The 25,039-nt window shown below is 42.4% G+C and overlaps 1 protein-coding gene across 1 annotated transcript; it reads left to right on the top strand.

The window, feature by feature from the left end:
* The first annotated feature begins 17 nt into the window (after positions 1-17).
* UNC50 (unc-50 inner nuclear membrane RNA binding protein) lies at positions 18-21,228 on the top strand. The gene is made up of 6 exons (XM_080683062.1): positions 18-169; positions 1,069-1,352; positions 2,081-2,201; positions 18,342-18,481; positions 18,564-18,665; positions 20,369-21,228. The coding sequence occupies exons 2-6, from the start codon at positions 1,073-1,075 to the stop codon at positions 20,503-20,505; spliced, it is 780 nt and encodes a 259-aa protein (XP_080539188.1). The 5' UTR covers positions 18-169; positions 1,069-1,072; the 3' UTR covers positions 20,506-21,228.
* The last annotated feature ends 3,811 nt before the right edge of the window (positions 21,229-25,039 follow it).

The following is a 25,039-nucleotide window of genomic DNA, read 5'->3' as shown; positions in this document are numbered from 1 at the left end:
CCCCGGAAGCCGCGCGTGGCGGAAGTAGGCTCGCGTCACGTGTCGCGCCGAGGAGCCGCGTATGTCGCGAGAAGGGAAGTAGGTCTTACGGCGGCGCCGCTGGGCTCGGCTGCTCGGCGAGGTGGCGGGCTGGGGTTTGCGGCCGGTGGAGGCCGCCACGGGGCGCCCGGTGAGTCCTGAGGAGCGCTCCGTGCGACGCGACACTGGCTCGCCCGGTGTCCTTTCCTCTGTCCGCCGCGGCGCGACGCCCCTGGGCTTTGGAGTGACATACCGGGCCCGCTGCTGGGCTGGCGGCGGGCGGGATAGAACCGAGGACCCTCAGCTAGAGTTGAAGTTAAGATAAACAACGAATAATGTTTAGTATGAGGATGTACCAGGGCCCAGGCAGTGTTTAGGACGTACTTATACTCAGAAGCACTCCTGTGTCGGATTCCAATATGAGAGGGCGGTTTTGTTTGTTACCTCTGGCGACCCCGCCCTCGGCCAGGGCTGGCCCGGAGGTTGGGGAACGGAGCTGGAGGGCGCCGGGGCGTGGGGCCGAACCGGGCCTGCGCTAACCTGGCTTCAGAGTGGTTCGCCGGGTCCGAATGGTGTCGTTCCCGATTAACTATTCGTGGAGCAGAACACTGGATTTTAGTTTTTTAGTTTTGCTTTATATTTATATCACCTTCTAGTGAACTGGTAATGCTTTGATGTGTGGATTAGGTCATTTACTTAGAGGCGGGTACTTAAGAGCACGGGATTGAGAGCCCGAATTTGAGTTTCTCTCTCTCTCTCTCTCTCTCTCTCTCTCTCTCTCTCCCTCCCTCCCTCCCTCCCTCCCTCCCTCCCTCTCTCTCTCTCTCTCTCTCTCTCTCACTCTCTCATTGTCTGAGATTGACATATGGCCCCTATAGGTGTTACTATGATGGTTCAGAATGGTGTGGCCCTTGGCCACTATGACAGCTGACCTTTCTCAAGGAATGGGGCAGAAATGTCAGGTGACCTCCCTCCTATATGTCTCAGAAAAGGAGTCCTAGTAGCCAACACTTTATTCATATTACTAGCAAAAGGTTTTTACCCCCATAGGAAGATGTTACCAAGTACTTCAGTGAGCTCCCCACTGCAGGGGAATGGAGCGTTGAATTCCAGGGATGCAGCGAGACACACGGCGGGAGCGAAGCGCTACAAATACCTGAGAAGGCTTTTTCGTTTCCGGCAAATGGACTTTGAGTTTGCTGCCTGGCAGATGCTCTACCTGTTCACTTCCCCACAGAGGGTTTATAGGAACTTTCATTATCGAAAGCAGACAAAGGATCAGTGGGCTAGAGATGACCCAGCTTTCTTGGTGCTATTAAGTATCTGGCTGTGTGGTAAGTGTTAGCTGATCTGCAGAACAGTTGAAAAACAAATTGAGTGTTTGATTGGACTTGTCATTTGGGGACTCTTTTGTTATAAACTGTTGTGGGTCAGAATTTGGGTTTATTTAAAGCTGCTGCCTCTTTTCTGAAGCCTCACAAATCTCACAGGAAAGAAGGCTGTATTCTTCCTGGTTTAGAACCTTTAGAAGGGCCCAAGCAGTTGCCAGAGTAAACCGTTACCTGGGAACATGAAAAAGCAGAGGAACAGAGTCACTCCATGTCTTTTAACTACTGTGATAAATACATCCATCCCCAAATGCAAACTTACTGTGAAAAGGAATGTCAGGGTTGTAAATTGCTGTTCACCATCAGGGATATACAGAGGGAGAGTTGTAAAAATACTGATGTGAACTTGAGAAACTACTTCTAAGTTCTTCAATAGTAGGGAAAGTCTTTAGGGTGTTGAAGTGTGTAGAGTTTTCTCACCTTTAACTGAAAAGCTCGACCACCCTGGTGAACCATAAACAGACAAGGTCCTTCTTGGTAAACGAGATATCTCAATGGCCCTTCCATGTTCCAAGTTGGTCTGCATTTCTTAATCACATAGAACACATCTTGGGGGTTTTGTTTTCATGTCTCTCCCCTGCTGGACCGAGGGCATCTGGAGGTGCAGGGACTGTGTCCAGTATCCCCGGAACCTTGCAAAGTACCTGAATGAATCTTGTAAATCTTTCTTTCAGTGTCCACTGTAGGATTTGGCTTTGTGCTGGACATGGGATTTTTTAAGATGATAAAGCTGCTCCTTTGGGTTGTGTTCATAGATTGTGTGGGTGTTGGTCTTCTCATCTCAACTCTAATGTGGTAAGTACCATACCTTTGATTCTTCAGATACTGCTATAGGGCTTCCTTTAGGGCTTGCTTCACAGGTACAGAAGCCAATGAAAACTGAAACAAGATAGGTGAACTGAGAGCATCCAGTTTGACTACTAAGATTGGTGTGACTTGCCTCTTGTGTCTACCTGTATCAGAAAGTACTCTAAAGTATGGTCTATATTGTCAAAGTGTATGCAACAAATAAGTGACTTGATGATTAGATCATACTGAAAAAATTCCTGATTTTGCAAAAATATTATGCAGTTAGCCAAAAGTGGTTTGGATGATGGCTTATTTTTCTGCTTCATTTGTCCGTGGGTCACCACTAAATGTATAAGATCTAGAAGGTTATGTTACTTTGAGTTTTTGGTATTAAATGTAGCACACTGGAAAAAAATGATTTTTTTCTCATTAAATTTTTGGTTCCTTCCTGCTGAGGGAGAAACACACACACAAATTTTATTCAAAGGGCTCTCAGTCTGACTTTGTCTAGGTTTAGTTTAACAACAAGTGTACTGAATGTAAACGAGAATGTAAACGAGTGTTTGGTTTTTCATTGTTCTCACAGATACAGGGCTCTTATGTGAAGGGAATGGATGTGGTGGCTGAACTTAGAGGGCCTGTGGTTGAGTAGGGCTGGTGGTCAGTGTATATCAGAGAAACCAGTATGGAGCATTTTAGTCACGGAGAGATCTGGGTTCAAATGTCAGCTCAGTCATTTACTATGTAACTCTTGGTCCCAGACTCCTCTTTTGTAAAATGGAATTATCTATTTTGTAAGGTATTTGAGAAGATTATGATAGGAAAAGCACCTGGCATATAGTAAGTGCTCAATAAACTCTTAAACAAAATTCTGAATCTGTAAAACCTGTGAAGATACGAGCCTTTTATTTTCCTTTATAACTTCTGACTAGTACAGTAGAGATTTTGTATGTGCTGCAGCTAGATAGTCAATAAATTGTTACTATAAAATTCTAAAATCTGGCCTAAAAGTAATGCTGCTAATGTAAGTCACATATTTATTGTCAAAATATCCATGGAGAATATGGTAAATGGAAAAATAAAATTTATTTATTTTATAAATAAATATGGCTTTCAAAGGAAATAGTTTGGAGCAGGCATTTCTGCAATTCTGCATGAATGCACTGACTGGAGGGCCACAGAAACCAAGTCATCCTGGAGTTTAGTACCTTTGGTATGACTCTGTATGATATTGTAAGTTAAAATGACTTAGTATGTTTTTGAGAACCTACATTATCTTGTGAATGGTATGAGGAGCTAAAAATAAGAAATGATAATTGAGGTCATCCCACAGGCACCACAGTAACCAACATGAGGAAGTGTTTGGGGGGATGATGGGATCAATGATTTCTAGTACCAACTGGAAAAACATAGAAATGTGGACAGCATACTAGGTCTGAGAGTATAGGGTAACACTGAATGACTAATGAAGATTTATCATCTGCAAATAATGACAAATTATTTACTTCTATCATTAATTACTTCTTCCTTTACTATTTGGATGCCTTTTATTTCTTGTTTGATTGCTGTGACTAGGACTTGCAGTACCTGTTGAATATAAATGGTGAAAGTGGACATCACTGTCTTGTTCCTGATATTAAGAAAACGTTTTTAATTTTTGCCCATGAGTATGATGTTGGCTGTGATTTGTCATATATGGCCTTTATTATGTTGGGGTATGTTCCACTTTGCTGAGAGATTTTATCATAAATGGATGCTAGATTTTGTCAAATGCTTTTTCTGAATTTATTGATATGATCATATGATTTTTATCCTTTGTTTTGTTTATGTGGTGCATCATGTTAACTGATTTGTGGATATTGAACTAGCCTTCCATCTAGGGAATAAATCCTAGTTGATCCTGGTGTATGATATGATCTTTTTAATGTATTGTTGAATTTGGTTTGCTAATATTGATTTTTGTATCTATGTTCATCAAGGTTGGCTTATAATTTTCTTTTTTTGTAATGTCTTTTTCTAGTTTGAGTATCAAGATAAGGCTGGCTTTTAAAATGAGCTTAGGAGCCTTCCTCTTCAATTTCTTAGCATAGTTTGAGAAGGATAGGTATTGAATGATTGCTAAAATTCACCTGTGAAGCCACCTGGTTCCATGCTTTTGTTTGTTGGGAGTTTTTTTTTTAATACTGATTCAATTTTGTTAATAGTTATTGGTTTAGTCACATTTTCTGGTTCTTCTTGACTTAGTTTTGGAAGATTGTATGTTTCTAAGACTTTATCCATTTCTTCCAGGTTGTCCAATTTGTTGGCATATAATTGGGTATTTCCTTATAATCCTTTGTATTTCTGTGGTGTTGGGTGTTACTTCTCCTTCATTTATAATTTTATTTGGGTCCTCCTTTTTTAAATTTATTGGTATGACATTACTTAATAAGATTATATAATTTTGAAGTACATTTCTGTGATACATGATTTGTATATTGCATTGTGTGTCCACCACCCAAAGTCAAATCATCTTCTGTCATCACATATTTGATATTAAGAAAACGTTTTTAATTTCCTCTGGTAACCACCAAACTGTTGTCTGTGTCATTGAATTTTTGTTTGTTTTTCTTGTTTGTTCATTTGTTACTTTCAGCTTTATATCCCACATATGAGTGAACTCATATGGTTCTTTTTCTGATTGGCTTATTTCACTTAGCATGATATTCTCAAGATCCATCCATGTTGCAAATGGCACTATTTCATCCTTTATTAGGGCTTAGTAGTATTCTATTGTATATATGTACCACATCTTTTTTCAGTCACTTATCTAAGAACACTTTAGTTGTTTCCATGTCTTGGCCACCATCAGTAATGCTCCAGTGAACATAGGGGTGCATATATCTTCACAAAGAAATGTTTTCAAATTTTTCAGGTAGATACCCAGAAGAGGGGTTGCTGCGTCATATGGTAACTCTATTCTTAATTTTTTGAGGAATCTCCATACTGTTTTATTCTTTCTTTTTTAAAATTTTTTTCATGTATATTGTTGAAAGTATTACATATGTCCTCTCTTTACCCCATTGACTTTTTCTAGCCTGCCCCTGCACCTCGCTCCAGGCCTTCACCAATCTGTTGTCTGTTTCCATGGGTTATGCATATATGCATACAAGTTATTTCAGTGATCACTTCCCACCCACCCACCTTCCCCCACCTTCCCTCTGAGATTCCACAATCTGTTTCATGCTTTCATGTCTCTGGATCCACTCAGTTCATCAATTTATTTTGTTCATCAGATCCCACATAAGAGTGAGATCATTTGATACTAGTCTTTCGCTGACTGATTTATTTCACTTAGCATAATATTCTCCAGGTCCCTCCATGCTGTCCCAAAGAATAAGAAATTCTTCTTTTTTACTGCTGCATAGTATTCCATGGTATAAATGTACTACAGCTTGTTTATCCACTCATCTACTGATGGACACTTGGGCTGTTTCCAGATCTTAGCTATTGTAAATTGTGCTGCTATGAACATAGGGTGCATACATTCTTTCTGTTTGGTGTCTCAGGCTTATCCTATCTAATCTATCTAATAAAGAGTGAATATGCCAATTGACCATCACTCCATCACAAAGATGGCTGCACCCACAGCTGAAGCCAAGTTCCCATAAAGAGCCTTAATGAGCAATCAGCAGGTACCTGAGGCTATGCCCTTCCCTGCCCCTGTAGGACTTGACAGGGGACCTCAGGCTGCTCCCCCCGCCCCAGCGCCAGGTTGGGGGACCTCAGGCCGTGTCCCCCACCAGGTGGGGCTTGACAGGGCACCAGGCCAGGGGACCTGAGGCTGTGCCCCCCTGCCTGGCGGGGCTTGACAGGGGACCTCAGGCTGTGCTCCCCACCCAGCAGGGCTTGACGGGGGACCTCAAGGTGCACCCCCAGTGCTGGGTGGGGGGAACTCAGGCTGCTCCCCTCTTCCCAGCGGGGCTTGACGGGTGACCTGAGGCTGTACCCCCCTCCCGGTGCCAGGCCAGGGGACCTGAGGCTGCGCCCCCCCCCCCCCCAGCCTGGCGAGGCTTGACAAGGGTCTCAGGCCATGTCCCCCACCTGGCAGGGCTTGACAGGGGACCTCAAGACATGCCTCCTGCCCCGGTATGGGCTGGGGAACCTCAGGCCACGCCCCCTGTCCTGGTACCAGGCCAGGGGACCTGATGCTACGTCCCCTGCCCGGCAGGGCTTGATAAGGGTGGTACTGGCCAGGTCTGGATCTAGCCCAATGGGGGCAGGGGCCGGCTGGGTCTCACACGATTTTGAGGTGCATGTTGGTGGGTGGGGACTTGACTCTGGGTCCTGTGGTGTGTCCCAGACTCTGACAGGAGGAAGGTTTTCATATACATTTTACTAATTTTCTTTCATCTCTGACACTTCTATTATAGAGAAAGGGCAAATAGCAATATTAAATTATTTCCTCTAATCCCCTTTTAATGTGCATGAATTTTGTGCACCGGGCCACTAGTCCTATCTAATAAAGAGGGAATATGCTAATTGACCATCACTCCATCACAAAGATCGCTGCACCCACAGCTGAGACCAAGTTCCCATAAGGAGTCTTAACAAGCAATCAGCAGGGACCTGAGGCTATGCCCTCCCCCGCCCCCATAGGGTTTGACAGGGGACCTCAGGCCGCATCCCCCACCCAGCGGGGCTTGATGGGGGACCTCAAGGCACATCCCCTGCCCCGGTCTGGGCTGGGGGACCTCAGGCCATGCCCCCCGTCCTGGCGCCGGGCCAGGAAACCTGAGGCTATGCCCCCTGCCTGGTGGGGCTTGACAAGGGTGGGACTGGCCGGGTCTGGATCTAGCCCAATGCGAGGTGGGGAGCCAGCCAGGTCTGGGTCTCACGAGATTTTGAGGCACATGTGGGTGGGCGGGGACTTGACTCTGGGTCCCATGGTGCACCCCAGACTCTGACAGGAGGAAGGTTTTCATATACATTTTACTAATTTTCTTTCATCTCTGACACTTCTATTATAGAGAAAGGGCAAATGGCAATATTAAATTATTTCCTCTAATTAATCCCCTTTTAATGTGCATGAATTTTGTGCACCGGGCCACTAGTAATCTAATAAAGAGGGAATATGCTAATTGACCATCACTCCATCACAAAGATGGATGCACCCACAGCTGAGGCCAAGTTCTCTTAAGGACCCTTAACGAGCAATCAGTAGGGACCTGAGGCTACACCCTCCCCTGCCCCCATAGGGTTTGACAGGGGACCTCAGGCCGTGCCCCCCGCCCTGGTGTCAGGCTGGGGGACCTCAGGCCACGCCCCCCACCTGGCAGGGCTTGACAGGGACCTCAGGCTATGCTCCCCACCTGGCGGGGCTTGATGGGGGACCTCAAGGTGTGCTTCTTGTCCTGGTGCTGGGCTAGGAGACTTCAGGCTGCTCCCCCCACCCTGGCACCAGGCTGGGGACCTCAGGCTGCACCCCCCACCCCAGCACCGGGCCAGGGTACCTGAGGCTGGGCCCCCCTCCCTGGCAGGGCTTGACAGGGGACCTCAAGCTGTGCTCCTCACCCAGTGGGGCCTGACAGGGGACCTCAAGGTGCACCCCCAGTGCTGGGTCGGGGGAACTCAGGCCGTGTCCCCCACCTGGCGGGGCTTGACGGGAGACCTCAAGGCACGCCCCCGCCCCATCTGGGGGACCTCAGGCCACGGCCTTCATCCTGGTGCTGGGCCAGGGGACCTCAGGCTAGCCCCCTGCCCGGCGGGGCTTGACAAGGGTGGGACTAGCCGAGTCTGGATCTATCCCAATTGGGGGGGGGGGGGGCGCGGGTCTGGGTCTCACACAATTTTGAGGCGCATGTGGGTGGGCGGGGACTTGACTCTGCGTCCCCCTTTTAATGTGCATGAATTTTGTGCACCGGGCCACTAGTTAGGATATATTCCTAGAAGTGGAACAATGGGTCAAATGGCAGTTCCATGTTTTATTTTTTGAGGAAACTCCATACTGTTTTCCACAGTGGCTGACACTGGTCTGCATTCCCACCAGCAGTGCACTAGGGTGCCCTTTTCTCTACATCCTCTCCAGCACTTGTTATTTGTTGATTTGTTGATGGTAGCCATTCTGACAGGTGTGAGAATGATACCTTACTGTCATTTTGATTTTCATCTCTCAGATGATTAGTGACTTTGAGCATCTAAAATAATAAGAGTGCAATATGCAAATTGACCAAACAGCCGAACAGTGGAATGACCGTCCAGATGACCTTCCCTATGAAGCCAGGTCTGTGAGGGCTGAGGCATTCGGGGCTGCACACACCTACTCTTGCACAAATTTTGTGGATCAGGCCTCTAGTTTTTTCATATGTCTCTTGGCCATCTGTATGTCCTCTTTGGAGAAGGGTCTATTTAGATCCTTTGCCCATTTTTTAATTGGATTGTTTGTCTTTTGTTAAGTTGTATGAGTTCCCTATATTTTTTTATATTAACCCTTTATCAGATGTATCCTTGCCAAATATGTTCTCCCATATAGTGGGCTCTCTTCATTTTGTTGATGGTTTCTTTTGCTGTGCAGAAGCTTCTCTTTTTGATGTAGTCCCATTTGTTTATTTTTTCCTTAGTTTCCTTTGCCTTAGGACAGTGGTCGCAAACTGCGGCTTGCGAGCCGCAGTTTGCCACTCTGTTGACTAATGAGTTTGCTGACCACTGTCTTAGGAGATGTATCTGTAAACATATTGCTACCAGAGATATCTGAGATTTTGCTGCCTATGGTTTCTGTAGGATTTTTATGGTTTCACAACTTACATTTAAGGCTTTTATCCATTTTGAGTTTATTCTTATGTATGGTATAAGTTGGTGGTCTAGTTTCTTTCTTTATTTTTTTTTTTTTTCGTGTATCTGTCCTATTTTCCCAACACCATTTATTGAAGAGACCCTCTTGACTCCATTGTATGCTGTTGCCTCCTTTGTCAAATATTAATTGAGCATAATGGCTTGGGTCAATTTCTGGGTTCTCTGTTCTGTTCCATTGACCTATATGCCTGTTATTCTGCCAATACCAGGCTGTTTTGATTACGATGGCTTTGTAGTATAACTTGAAATCTGGTATTGTGATTACTCCAACTTTGTTTTTCTTTCTCAAAATTGCTGCAGCTATTCGGGGTCTTTTTTGATTCCATATAAATTTTTGGAGTATTTGTTCAAGCTCTGTGAACTATGTCATTGCTATTTTAATAGTGATTGCATTGAATCTGTAGACTGCTTGGGTAGTATGGACATTTTAATGATATGGCTGTATTTCTCTCTTTCTTCTTACACCAGTCCCTTTAGCATTTTTTGCTGTTCTGGGTTGGTGGTGATAAACCCCGTTAGCCTTTTTTTTTTTTTTTTTGTCTGGGAATGTCTTTATTTCATCTTCAATTTTAACTGATGGCCTTGCTGAATAGAGTAGTTTTGGATTCTGGCCCTTCCTATTAATTATTTTGAATACTTCATGCCATTCCCTTCTGGCCTTAAGTGTTACTGTTGAGAAATCAGCTGACAGTCTAATGGGAACTCCCTGGTGTGTTACTTTCTGTCTCTGTTGCTGCTTTAACTTATTTTTCTATTTGATCTCTAATTGGGTGTTTATTTCTACTTTGTCTTCCAAATCAGTGATGCAGTCTTCTGTTTCATCCAATTCACTTTTAATTCTCTCCTGTATATTCCTAATGTCAGATATAGTATTCATTTCTGACTATTGTTTGTGGTTTCATTTTCCCTTTTCATGTTTTTTTAGTTCTAAGTTCCTTAAAATTCTAAGTTCCTTAAGTGTCTTTTATAACCATTACTTTGAACTGTGTTTGATAAGTTGTTTACCTCCATTTCATTTAATTCTTTTTTTCTTTTTTTTGAAATTCCTCCTTTTCTTTCACTTGGTGGTTTATTTTTGTCTTCCAATTTTAGCTGTCTCTTTGTGTTTGTTTCTGTCCATCAGATAGAACTGCTATGCCTCCCAGTCTTCATGGGATGGCCTTATGTAGAAAGTGCCCTGTTGGACCCAGTGGTAAGTTTCTTTGATTTCCAGAGCTGGGTAGTCTAGCAGTGTCCCCCTTGTGTGTGTTATTTGGGCTCTCCTGTTGTAATTTGGTCTCATTTATTGATTTCCTGTTTGTGGATGGGATTTCCTTCAACTTGCAGTAAGGCTCAACAACTACAGGTGTTATACAGGTGGTGAGAGAACAAAGCAAGACCAAATAGAAAACAACTCAAAAAGCAAAACAAACAACAAGTAAGGCTAAAAAATAAAATAAAAAGAGATAGAGGTAAAGTGAAAGTAAAACGAATACTAAAAGACATGAGAGCAAAGAATTAGAGGGTGTAAAAAAAAAGAACAAAAAGAGGATGTGGAAGCAAAGAAGGAAGAGAATTTAGTCCATTTACATTGTAAGTAATTTGGTAGACTAAGGATTAAAAAGAAAGGGAAACACAAAAAATGAAATAATTATTATTTTAAAAAGTAATAATGAATACACTAAAATTTAGAATAGGAAAAGAATAAATGGAAAAGAAGAAAAGTTAAAAATAACTAAAAAAGGAACAGAGAAAGAGGAACAAAATAATAAAAGGAAAGAAACAAGAGATATGAAAGAAAAGAGAAGAGAAAAAAAAAATACCCTTGGATCTGCTATGTGTGGAGCATGCTGTATTTTGCTCTGATATTGTTGGATCTGGCCACTTGGTGTATTGATCCTGGGCCACCCAGGAATTTCTCTGGTACAGACAAATGTGAGTCACGGTCTCTGCCTGGTCCTTGGCAACCTGACTGAAGCCTAATAGGCAGAGCCCCATATAGTCCATCAGTGGGAATGCTATAGCCCAGAGGCTAGGTCTGCCTGGGATCTCACACTTGAATACCCCTTTTCTGAGTTATCTCTTCTCCCTCATGGAATTGTACTCTGCAGGGGTACCATGGGTCTTGGCCAGGATGGTTTGAGCAGACTTGTGCTGGGTATAGTGCCTGTAGATAGTAGGAGAGTGGGCAGCCACTTCCTCTCCTTCAATGCCTCAGTTCTGCCTGGCTTACTGGCATGGCACCTCCTGGTTGCCATCTCAAGCAGGGTGGGATAAAAACAAAATAAACGACAACAAATAGATTAAAAGAGAGTCGGCCCTTTTTGGCACTCCAAACTTTCAGTGCTACCCAGGCTCCAATCAAATATCTGAGTCTCCTGCACTTCTAGAGCCAGCTGCAGGGCACACATTTCCAGCCCATAGTCTGGTCACTGCAGGGCGGATCAGAAGCAGCCGTTCTGCGGGTGGGGGTAAGGGCCACCTCCCCTGTGTTTTAGGTGGGCAGGGCTGACCCTCCTTCCTGGGTCCTACTGTTTCGTCCCCATCCTGCTCCCTGCCAAGATGTCCTCCAGGAAATAAAGGGTCCCTCATACTCAATCCTGGGTGTGTCCTTCAGTCCCCTCTTCTGGCCCTGAGTTCTGCTGCCTGGTCCTGATTAGTGCAAACTTCCCAGGTGGGAGAATTGGTTCCTCTCCACCACAGGCACTCCTGGCTCACCCACAGATCACAGCTTTTTCATTCTCCATCCAACCCTTGGTTCTAATAGTACCCTGACCTGGGAAGTTAGTCTCCTCCTTGGCTAACAGTGCATTTTCCACCCCTGACTTCTGGTGGTAGGGTTGCAGGGCCTGGCAGGGAGGGTAGTGATGGTTACGGCATTAGTCTGAGCTAAGGCAGAGGCTCCAAGACCACTATTTTCTTGTTGATTTTTTTGTCTGGATGCTCTGTCGAAGTCAGTAAGGTGTGAAAGTCCCCTACTATTATTGTAATGTTCCCTTTATATCTGTCAATTTTGTCTTTTTATAATTAGGAACTCCTAAGTTGAATGCATATATGTTTACAAGATTTAAATCCTTTTATTGAGTTGACCTATTTATAATTATTAAATGCCTTTCTCATCTCTTGTTATAGCTTTTGTTTTAAATTCTATTTTGTCTGATAAAAGTATTGCTACCCCAACCTTTTAAATGTTTTCATTTGCATAAAATATCTTTTTTTTATCCTTTTTACTTTTAGTGTGTGTGTTGTTTTTAATCTGGAGTGGGTCTTTTGTAGATAAGCATATGTACAGTGTTTTGTTTTGTTTATTAAACCATTCAGCTACTGTATGTCTTTTTATTGGAGCATTTTTTAAAGTAATTTGGTAGGTATATCATTTTATCAGTTGTTTTCTGATTGTTTTGTAGTTTTTCTCTGGTCCTTTCATACTCTCTTGCGTTCTTGTATGTTGATGATTTTCTATAGTGTTGTGTTTGGAATCCTTTCTCTTTATTTTGCGTACATCTCTTAAATATTTGGTTTGTGGCTAACCATGTGCTTCTATATATACCAAGTTATAGTTATAGTAGTCTATTTCAATTTGATTATCACTTAATTTTGAACACATTCTATGATCAGTACAATTTTTACTACCCCCGTGTTTGTTTTGTCATTTTTTATTCTTTTGCATGTGTTCGTGCACATCCCTTAATTTATTATTGTAATTTCTACTTTGTCTTTTAACCTTTGTACTAGCTTGCTTGATCCACAGTTTTAACTGTTGACCTTTTTCAGTGAAATTATGTTTCTTTCCTATATATTTTTTTCATACTTTTGGTCTTTACCATTTTTTTTTTTTAATTTTTATTTCAGAGAGAAAGAGAGATGTAAACATCAATGATGATGAGAGAGAATCATTGATGTGCTGCCTCCTGCACGCCCCTCACTGGGGATCGAGCCCACAACCCAGGCATGTGCCCTGACCAGGAATTGAACCTGGGACCCTTTAGTCCACAGGCCAGTGCTCTATCCACTGAGACAAACCAGCCAGGGTTGGTCTTTTATCTTAAAGAAGTCCCTTTAATATTTCTTGTAATACTGGTATTGTGGTGGTGAACTCATTTAGCCTATCTTATCTGGGATATTCTTTTCTCCTTCAATTCTAAATGATATCCTGCTGGTTAGAGTAATCTTCTTGTAGGTTTTGGTCTTTCATCACATTGATTGTTTTGTGTCAATCTTTTTTTGCCTGCAGGATTCCTGTTAAGGTATCAGCTGATAGTCTTATGGTGGGGGCGGGGCTCCCTGTACATAACTGCTTTTCTCTCGCTATGTTTAAGATTTTCTCTCTTTTTAGCCTTTAGCATTTTAATTATGATATGTCTTGATGTGGGCCCCTTTGGGTTTATCTTGTTTGAAACTCTGCACTTCCTGGACTTGTATGTATATTTCCTTTTCCAGATTAGTGGAGATTTCCATTATTTCTTCCAACAGGTTTCAAATCAATTTTTTCCTGTATTCTCCTTCTGTACTCTTATGGTGTGAATATTGGTGGCCTTAATGTTGTCCCAGAGGTCCCTTAAACTATCCTCATTTTTTAAAATTATTTTTTCCTTTTTTGCTATACTGATTGGGTGTTTTACTACATTGTCTTCCATATCACTGCTTTAACCTGATGTTGATTCTCTCCAGTGTATTCTTCTGCAGTACTGTATTCTTCAGTTCTGATTGGTTCTTGTTTCAGTTTTCCATCTTCCTTTTTATGTTTCTGTATCTATGCTGAAGTTTTCCCTGAGTTCATCTGTTTTTCTCTCAAGTTCATTGCAAATTGTTATAACCAGTGTTTTGAACTCTGCATCTGGTAGGTTGCTTATCATAATTTCATTTAGTTCTTCTGGAGTTTTGCCCTGCTCTTTTATTTGGGACATGTTTTTTTGTCTCCTTATTTGATTGACCTATGTGTGTATTGCTGTGTATGAGGTAGATAAGCTATGTCTCCTGGTCTTGACAGAGTGGCCTTATGTAGAAAGTGTCCTCTCAGGCATAGTTCTGCAGTCTTTCTGGTCACCTGAGCTGATTGCATCAGGGTTTTCCCTGTGGGGTTGGTTGTGCCCTCCTGTTGTAGTTGCTGCTACACCACCACCATTTATTGGTGTTGACCATCTCTGGCTATGAGGGCTGGATGTGACTACAGCAGACAAGTTGTTAACCCCACAGATCGGATTGTTGATTTAGCAGAACTGTGGTGCCAGCCGAGGCTGCTCTTTGGGTGTACCATTTGTGGAACTGGTTAGGTGGCACTCTGGTGTGGTCTGAAGCCATCTACCAGGTTTGTTGGGAGGGATTCTGGTGCAGGCCAAGTTGAGGCATCACTTGTGCTAGGCTTGATGACTCTTGTTAAGAGCTGTAAAGTGATCTGCGGTTGTGGTTGGTTTATTATTGTGCTGAGCTTGAAGATGTGTGGGAGAGGCTATACTGCAAACTGAGGCTGCCTGCCACTTATGCCTGCCTTGTGGCCTCTTAATTGGAACTACATTACAGGCCAAGTCTGGCTTCCACTTATCCCAGGCTTGGGGCCACCTGATGGGAGTTAGAATGTAAGTTGAGGCCGATTTCTTCTGGTACTGGGCTTGGAGCCACTTGGGAAGAGCTGCAATGCACACCAAGGTCCCAGCTGCTGCTTGTTTGGGGTTTACGGAGCTTTGGGGAAGTTTGCAGGGCAAGCCTAGGATAGCCATCACTTGTGTGAGATTTGAAGATTTGGGGGAAAGTCTGCAGTGCAATCCAAGGCAAGCTGCTTATGTAGAGGAGCCACCTAAAGAGGCAGAGGCCTGGTGAGCAAGTTGGGTGAGATCTTAGGGAATGATCAGGACGAGGGAACAATGTTAGTCAGTTTTATGGAAAGATTTGGTGCCCACATATGCAGAACTGATTGGGTGAGAGATCAACCGAGGACCAATGGTGCCTGCCAGTGCTTCCATCCCTCATGTGAGTTGTCCTGACCCCTGCCACTCCAGCCCTCACTCTGAAGTTAAATGCAGCTCCTCCCAGTATGTTTCTGGAACTGTTCTGAGTTGCAGCCCCTTCACTAGCTTAAAGAGTATATAAGTTTGTGAGTGAATCTGTGCATGGTCCCTTAAAGAGTAATGCCTCGTGTCTAGCAGCCCTTTGTCTTTGAACACATCCCAGCTGGTTTTCACAACCAGATATTATAGGGACTTCTCTTCCCGGCACTGGATGCCCTAGTCTTGGGAGTCCAGTGTGGGGCTGTGACTCCTCGCTCCTCAGGTTGGACCTCCACAGCCGACATATCCCTCCCATTTCATAATTGCCACACGGTGGGTGTGGGACCTGCCCAGTCCAAGTATATGCCCTTCCTACGGTCTTCATGTAGCTGCCTCTTTAAATCGTTAATTATGATAGTTCTGTTCAGCTACACTTGAAGTGGTTCTCAATGGTTGTTCTATAATTTAGTTGTAATTTTGGTGTGATCTTGGGAGGAGACAAGTTCAGAGTTGACCTACTCTGCCAACTTGACTGTAGGCTGTTTTTCTTTTTTCTGTTTGCTAGTTCATTGTGTGATTTCCACTTCATTGTCTTTCAGCTCACAGACTCATTTTTTATTCTTTTTTGCATCAACTAATCTGCTCTTGATTCCCTCTAGTGTATTTTTCATTTTAGTTACTGTTCAATTCTGATTGGTTTATATTTTCTATTTATTTGCTGATGTTTTCACTGAGTTCATCTATTATTCCGAGTTTGGTGGGTATCCTTAATCAGTGTTTTTTTAAGTCTTTATCTAGTGGACAGCTTTTTCCCATTTCATTTACTTCTAATTCTGGTCTTTTGTTTAGAACATGTTTTTTGTCTTATTTTGGTTCTTTCTCTTGGCTTCTATGAGTTAGACAAAACAGCAACCTCTCCCAGTCTTAAAGGCATGGGTTGGTGTCCTTTGTAGGGCAGTTGGCGCTGGAGCATGCATTTGCTGTAGGGCAAACATGTCAAACTCAAAGGCTAACACAGGCCAAATAAACAAGGTTGAAGTTTATGTGGGCCACAAAAACAAACAAACAAAAAAAAAACACCTTCAATTTTCATAGAAACGTGGGTTTCTTTCGATAGAAACATAATAGAACATTTTAATAAAAATTATGTTTTCTTGAACATTAACTTACCACTGAATAACTGCACAAATTAATAAGCGTAACGCAAATAAACCTACTTTCCTTGTCCTCCAAAAGCAAAGTATTTCCTGTTGTGCACACCAAACAAGTCAGTACAAGACTAATGACTTGGCAATCAGCTGCTAGTATTAGTGGAAAGAAATGGTGCGCCTGCGCGTAAGGGAAATGAGTGCAACACAATTATAGTAATCAGTCATTAGCAAACGTTGTAGTTCGTTATTAATAATTATGTATAACAGGATGTTGTAAAAATTAAGTTATGAAATTTTTATTAAAATGTTTCTTACATACTGTTATATTGGCTGGGCCAGAAAAATATTGGTTGTAGGCCACATGCAGTGAGTTTGACATGCTTGCTGTAGGGAGATCAAGGGTGAAGCTGCACCAGGGTTGCCTTGGCCAGTTGGTTGGAGTTACCTCTGGGATTCCCCACAGCTCAAGGGGAGTCTCAGAGGCAAGCCACACACACTCCTCAGACACTCCTCAGACATACTAGGCACCCTGCTCAGGGGCTATGGGGAATCCCAGAGGCAATTCACACTGGGGCTGGGAGCTTTAGTTGTAGAGGCCCAGAGGTCCACACCAGGACTGCCTTGGTAGGCCGGTTGGAGCTGGAGCTGGCATGGTCTGTGCAAGTTCCAGGGACTAGCCATATTAGAGTGGGAACTACAGCTAGAGCAGTGTGTGTGAGCCACGGGAAGTTACAGGGGCAAACAGTGCTGAGCTCACCTTGTCAGGCCAGCTAGAAGCATAGTAGCTGAGGCGCAGGCCACTGGGAGACCTGTGGATAAGCCTAGGAGATGTGGGTCTGACAGTCTTGGCCAGCCTTGCTAGAGTGCCTGGATCATGGTCCTACCATATATTTCTTAGTCCGTACTAATAGTCATCTTCCACATGACAGGTCCAAATCCAATCTCTTGCACTCTCCTTCCTGCCCCACCTCAGTCAATATCAGCTTGACCTTCCACATGTTTAAGGCAAAAATCAGTCATCCTTGACATTTTCCCCCTCATACTCCACATCCAGCACCTACAATCCTATTGGTACCACCATTTAACTATAGTATGTCCCACTTGGCCCCACTTGCACTGCTACCACTGTTTACCTCTCTCACAGTAGCTTCTCAACTGGTATCTCCACTTCCATTCTTGTCCCTGTAGTCTGTTTTCAGAGTTGTGGCTAGAGCAGGGGTGGGCAAACTTTTTGACTCGAGGGCCACAATGGGTTCTTAAACTGGACCAGAGGGCCGGAACAAAAGCATGGATGGAGTGTTTGTGTGAACTAATATAAATTCAAAGTAAAGGAGCGGAGGGGAGAGCAAGAGAACCGGATAGAACAGCCGGATCCGGCCCACAGGCCGTAGTTTGCCCACAGCTGGGCTAGAGGAACCTGGTCAAAACAGTCACTCTCTCCTAGGAAATAGTGATCTCTCATTTCATCCAGAGTAAAATACTGGGGTCTTAAAATGGCTAGGGACTCTGTAAGGTCTGGCTCCCCATTTCTTTTCTGGTTTCATTTCCTGCAACACTGCTTACTTGTTCCTGGCACAGTGGTTTCCTCACCCACTCCTCAGACATACCAAGCACCCTGCCACCTCCTCTGTACTCCACCATCTCCTCCACCTCTGTGTTGGCCGCCCCCCTGCCTGAAATGCTCTGCTCCAGGTAATTCCCATCACTGCCTTGGGTCGTCACCCATATGTTTTGTGACCATCATATCTAACATTGCTTATCAACTCTGTATTCTGTCATTCCCTTCCTTCCTCTTTCCTTCTTCCCTCCCTCACCGAGTACATGTTTTCATTGATTTTTAAAGAGAGGAAGGGAGAGAAACATTGATCAGTTGCCTCCTATATGCACCCCGACTGGGGATCAAACCTGCAACCTAGGTATGTGCACCAACTGGGAATCAAACCTGCAACTTTCTGTTGTATGGAACAATGCTCCAACCAATTGAGTACCCAGCAGGGTTACTGTTTCATTCCATAGTACCATCTAACATACACTTACATTCTATCGTCAGTCTACTCCCACTAGATTGAGGGCAGAGTTTTTGAGTTATGTTTACTGCTGTATTTCTAGTGTATGAAATAATGCTTGGTACATAGAAGCTAGTCAGTAAACAATTATAGAATATTTTTGATTATGAAAGAAATTTTAATTTTGCTCTTCAGGTTTATCTCTAACAAGTATTTAGTGAAACGGCAGAGCAGAGACTATGATGTGGAGTGGGGCTATGCCTTTGATGTGCATTTGAATGCTTTTTATCCTCTCCTAGTCATTCTACATTTCATCCAACTGTTTTTCATCAACCGTAAGTAGCAGTTACTTCTCAAAATAGTTTTTAAGTCTTCATAGTATGCAATGAAAAGTCATGGTCTATATCTCTTTGGCAGATGTCATCCTAACAGACACATTTATTGGATATTTGGTTGGAAATACCTTCTGGTTGATTGCTATTGGCTATTACATTTATATAACCTTCCTGGGATACAGTGGTAAGTAACTAATTTTTTTGGTTGACTGAAAACATAACAGGGGAGAATTTGTAAGAGTAATACAATTAGCTTACTTTTATGGAGCCTTTGTAGGCAGTGTCTCAAGAACGTTATATGAATTATGAATTAACTTAATCTTCATAATTATATAATACTAGAGGCCTGATGCACAATACTTGTGCAAGGAACTCGGCCCTCCCAGCCACGGTAGCTTGCCTCGACCCTCCCAGCCCCAGTTCATTCTGAAGATCATCCAGAAGGACATCCAGTCTAATTAGCATATTATGCTTTTATTATTATAGATATGGTCTGTAGACGATTCTGGAAAATCAGGCCCAACTTCTGACCTGAGGATATGTTTGCAAATATTGTTAAATCCTGCTATCAGTTCATTTTTCTTAATATGAGAAAATATTTATGTTGATCTTCCTTTAAGACATCTCCATTAAAGAGCCAAATACCTCAAATTGTAACACCTTGTTTGAGGTAATGGGAATCCTTTCTCCAGTTCAGGGGAGAGGCCTGTGATATGTCTTATTGTGATTAGCATGCTGCAACATTGTGGCTTCTCTAACTGGATTTAAAAATCCTATCTAATAAAAGGGTAATATGCAAATTAACCGTCACTCCATCACAAATATGGCAGCGCCCATAGCGGCCGGTGGCTGGATGCTGGAAGCGTCACTCATCACCCTGGCCATGAGCCCCAGCATCCCGCGAGCCCCGGCACGCAGAGGGAGGGCGGGCAGGCCTCTGGTCAGAGGCCAGCCAGGGCACAGGACGTTGGCATCGTTGCAGGCCAGGCTGAGGGTCCCCCCCTCCCCCAGCCGCATGAATTTCATGCATCGGGCCTCTAGTATATATATATATATTGATTTCAGAGAGGAGAGGGAGAGAGAAACATCAATGGAGAGAGAATCATTGATTGGCTGCCTCATGAACACCCCACACTGGAGATGGAACCCACAACTGGGCGTGTGCACTGTCCAGGAATAGAACTGTGACCTCCTGGTTCATAGGCTGCTGCTCAACCACTGAGCCATGCCGGCTAGGCTCTCAGTGGATTTTTATCACTCTTCTGGTAACTCATAGTTTAGAACAGCTTCTTTGAGCACAGGTCAGTCACAATTTGGGGCTTCCTGTCTGAGGTATTTAGGTAAGGATACATGGGGTAGGAAGAGCAAAAAACAAACATGGATGTTGGGCACAGATTTGATGTTGAGTTTCAGCTCTTTCCTAAAGCTTGGGATGCTAGTGGAGACATCACCTTCTCAGTGGGGGAGTAACACTGTCTTACATTGGAAAATAGCCGGAAGTTGTGTTTTTCCTATTATATCATCTATCTGTTACTTTAAAATGGACTTTGAGGTTTCTGAAGTTGTCACAGGTTTAAACTCACCACCAATTTCATTAATATTTGTGATGTTTATCCTGCATTCTCAATCTTAGTCCTGGACTTGCTTCTTGCTCAGCCTTTGTGCTAAAGTAACTCCCCTTCTGGGTTTCTTCCCAGCGTGAGGAAGGAGGCAACACAGAACAACAGCAAGATCTAGGATGGTTCTGGCTACATAGCTTCATGTTACTGACTGAAATAAGTGTTCCTCTTTGGCCTGTGTTGTAGTGAAGAGCTGTCTTTCAGGATGTTCATTTATTAGTCACATTTCCTTATTTAAAAAATGAATTTGGATTTCTTTCTTTTCCAGCATTGCCATTTTTGAAAAATACAGTAATTCTTCTCTATCCATTTGCACCTCTCGTTCTGCTCTACGGGCTGTCACTAGCACTAGGATGGAACTTCACCCACACACTGTGTTCCTTCTACAAGTACAGAGTGAAGTGAAAAAAAAAAAAAAAAAAAAAGACTGTACATCTTAACTGTGTCAACAGTAATGGTGAAGTGATTTCTTATGAAACTTGTAAATAAACTCTTATTGTAGATATCTTGGTGTAAAGTTTGTGAATTTGAGGAAATATATGTTAACACTATTGTCATACATTCCTTAAAACTAATTAAATGTACATTTCTATAATAAATATTTTAAACTAAAGCATGTGTATTTTTTTATTCTAATATTTGCACACCAAATTATATACGAAGTATTAAAGGCATAGGAAATTAGGTAAAACTTTTCAATATGAATCCTTCTAGAAAGAGCTTCTTTTTGAAGAACGTAATAATATGCTCCCCTTCCCCTCCCTGTTACTGACAAGGTACTTAACTCAGCCTCCATTTACTACTGGGCTGTATTTTAAACATTTATGTAGGGTAGAGTGTATGATCTTAGTCTAACCTTCAGGCCCTAAATATCTTTAAGAGCATTTTCTCTGCTAAAAAACACACTTCTTAGAGTGAAGAGGCCCATGGTGGCTGCTCTTCGTTTGGGAGCTGTATAAAGCACATAATGTATGAGTATCTGCATCACATAGAACCACTGTCTTACCACCACCGTTTTCTTTCAAGATTTTCTAAAACCCACATAGAGGATCCACTGCTGTTTTCTAATTGAAAATAGTTCAAATATATTATTATATCAGTGTTAAAACCAATAAAATTTGCTTCGTGAAGTCTTACCTATTTTTTTATTAGAGGGAATCTTGGATTCAGCATGTATTTTTAAACGTCTTTATTTCAAATACACATGAACGGTGTGGCACAAACAGGGATGAAAGGCACAGTCAACAGGACCAGTTATTAAGTTATAGCAGCAAATTTGAAAATAATCTTCCTTTGAAAATTTTAACAGGTACCTAAAATATTACTACAGGTATTACCCATTCAACCAATAATGACATTGTAAGGAATATGTACAATAAGGAGAAAAAAAGTTAGTACAACTTGGGAAACCAATTCCTCAGGCAGCTTCTCCAAGGGGTACTTCCAGAAACATCCCGGATGCGAACACCACCTTTCCTAGCAGTGTTCTCAATGAGAAAACACTTCAGTTTCTCATTCCATAAATGAAGCATGATTATTATGTTTAATCAGCTGACTTCTAAGTCTCCTAAAAAACACTATTGTCTATACTTAAATGAAGAGTATCAAATCTGCTGGCAGTGCATCTTACAGTACTGGCGATACTACCATTTTTAAGGCTCAGAAAATGTATTCAAAAGATGTTTTCATCCCATTTCAGCAAACACTGAGCATTGCAAATAAATTGTGAAATGCTAATCACATGAGTACTGAACCTCTGATTCCAGGGCAGTTTGCTAGCTACTAAACCAAGAAGTGCTAGCAGCAAGGGACACATGCAATAGCTTCCCTAACATCTGAGAGGACTCCCCACAACAAACAGACCTAATTTTAGCATAGACTCTACATTTTTACTGCAACAGTAACAACACTGGGAATAAATAGTACAAAGTACAGTCCATTCAACACACAGTTTATTTTCTTGGTGTCTTATAAATTTTGAACTCAAATGCACTGAGGAGTGCCAGGTTGTTCTTGCCCCGTCCCTTTGAAAGTGACCTAGTTAGTGCCCACACTGGTGAGGGGACTGGTTCCGGTGAGAAGGGGTTATATAGAGAGATTGATGATACAACAGACATAGTAACAAATCCTCTTTTTTGAAAAAATATACAGTGGTAACTAGTCTTGTCAGTACTGTATATCCACATGCATTAAAGAAACAAAGCATACTAGTTATGGCATGTATCTGTTAAGAATTAAAATTTACAACAAACTAATGTCTACACTATAATACTGCTACATAGTTTGGAAAAGTTTTCTATAAAAGAAAGAGATGTGATACGTAAGTTCCCTCAAAACACTAAGATATGTTTATGACCCCAATTTCTGACCTCTGACAGTGCTAGCCTCTCATTTTTTCCCCTTTTATTTTACTTACATCAAGGATAAGTATAGCATTATACTAAAAATAAGCACAAAAATTAATGGACAAACCAAAATAAAAAACTTCACTAGCAATTAATAGCTTGGAAGTAGAGATATTTTGGAAAATATTTGCCAAGTACAACTCTTAGGACTACCACTATCACTTTCTGCTTGAGGAAAGCATGGCTGCTCTGTCTAGTGTAGAGCTTGGGGAAAGGAGAGAGCAACTAAAAATGAGACCAGGCCCAGCTGGCATGCCTTAGTGGTTGAGTGTTGACCTATGAACCAGAAGGTCACGGTTCAATTTGGTCAGGGCACATGCCTGGGTTGTGGGCTCGATCCCCAGTGTGGGGCATGCAGGAAGCGGCTGATCAATGATTCTCTCATCAATGTTTCTCCCTCCCTATCCCTCTCCCTTCCTATCTGAAATCAATAAAAACATATTCGAAATAAAAATGAGACTAGGAGCAACTGCTGCAGCAGAGCACAGGTAAGAAGTACAAGTTTCAGGTTTGCCCTCAGGAGCTTGAATTTGGTCAGAGAAACACACACACAAACATATACATTCCCCATAAACAATCAAAAACTCCAGAGCTGAGTGTGTATGTAAATGTGTGGCAAGGACAGTAGGTGAAGGAAGAAGGGGCTGAAACAGCTGGTCCCCCATCCAGACACTGCCTGTGCACCTGCTGTGTGCCAGCACTACTAGGCACTGACAATGACTCGGGGAGGAGTGCACCAGAGAGGCCTTGAAAGATGGACAGGATTTGTCTGGAAGTATTCCAAGGAGCAGGAGGGATGAACTAATCCTGGAGGAAAGTGAGCAGGAAAAGGCTCCGTCTGAAGGCTGAGATGCCCCCGGATGGCAGGGGCGACAATAAGTGTCCCCTCTGGACCTTGAGAGGCTTTTCCCTGCAATCAGAGTTGGCTTCTCAGGAAGCGGGGAACGAGGGGACTTCTAAACTCCCCTCTAGATGTTCACCTCCTGATAATCTGTTCAGCAGTAATTAAGTATGTTAAGCTAGTGCCAAATTTTATAATGAAACGTTATTTTCAAATGAAATCTGCCTGTAGAAAATCAATAGTAAAATTTTCAAATGAAAAAGTAAATGTAAAAGTCACGAAAAAATTTTAACTGTAGTTTGACATAAAAATCATTGGCAACATGTGACTTTTTAATAAAGAAAAGCAAGCATTATCCAAATGCAGAGCAATGGAAACTACCAGTGCTTCCCAACCTCTGCCACTTCAGAACTGCACAGCTAACTGGGCCAGGCGCGCTCCTGCTGGCTCTGGGCAGCACCCGCCGCCCACGCCCGCCAATGACTCCTCTGAAAGCTCGGGATCCATGCCCACCAGCTGTCACCTGTTGGGAACTGATGTTGATAATTCAGAAAATTTTAAAAGTAAAATACCCTTGTAAAGATCACTGATTGCTAAGGCTGGTAAAATTTTTGTTATGTTTCAGAATTTGGAACTGCATGTTTAAGAATAAATACGCTTTAGATATGAATTTACTTGTAAGTCCTAATACAATAGAAAAAACCATTTTGGAAAAACATACAACTGCTACAATACCTTTCATCAAAAACCAATATCACAATTTTGGTTTTCTTTAATATTAAACCAGTTATGGCACAAAATAGCATTATCTAGAAAACATTTTGTCAAAACTCATGAGTGCAGGTATATAAGGATCAACAAGAAAAGAGATAATGCATCTAACTCACAGAATAAAGACAAAATCAAAAGAGTCTGTCATGTTACACATGAGAGGAAATGTAATGAGTTAAATCCATGGTAATTTGGGTTGAAGGCATCATCCCTGCACATTAAAACTGAGACTGATTTTTTTGTGGCTACACACCATACACAATATAGTAAAACAAGCCTCAAAAAGGACATTGGTTTAAAAATCTTGGCTTTAAGGAATGACAAATGCCTTTGAAAATATTTTGCTCAAGATCAGCAATTACAGTAGTCCCCTCCTTATCCATAGGGGATATGTCCCAAGACCCCCAGTGGATGTCTGAAACCACGGCTAGTACCAAACCCTACATATATATATATATATATATATATATATATATATATATATATATACACACACATATATATATATATATATATATATATATATATACACACACATACACACACACACATACATACACACACACATACATACACACACACACACACACATACATACTATGTTTTTTCCTGTACATACGTACCTATGATAAAATTTATAAATTAGGCACAGGAGGAAGTTAAAAATAACCAAAAAAAGAACAATTATAACCATATACTGTAATGAAAGTTATATGAATGTGGTCCATCTCAGTATCTTATTGTACTGTACTCACCCTCCTTCTTGTGATGCAAAATGATACAATGCCTGCGTGATGGCATGAAGTGAGGTGCAAAACTGGACACACGGATAATTCCCGTCCCAAGTGGACCAGAGAGGGCCGGGGTGAGATTTCATCACCCCACTCAGAACGGCGCACAATTTAACACTTATGAATTATTT

Source organism: Plecotus auritus (genome assembly GCF_963455305.1).
Source record: "Plecotus auritus genome assembly, chromosome: 8".
Lineage (NCBI taxonomy): Eukaryota > Metazoa > Chordata > Mammalia > Chiroptera > Vespertilionidae > Plecotus > Plecotus auritus.
The sequence above is the reverse complement of the archived record's forward strand: the minus strand, read 5'-3'. Positions and strand labels throughout refer to the sequence as shown.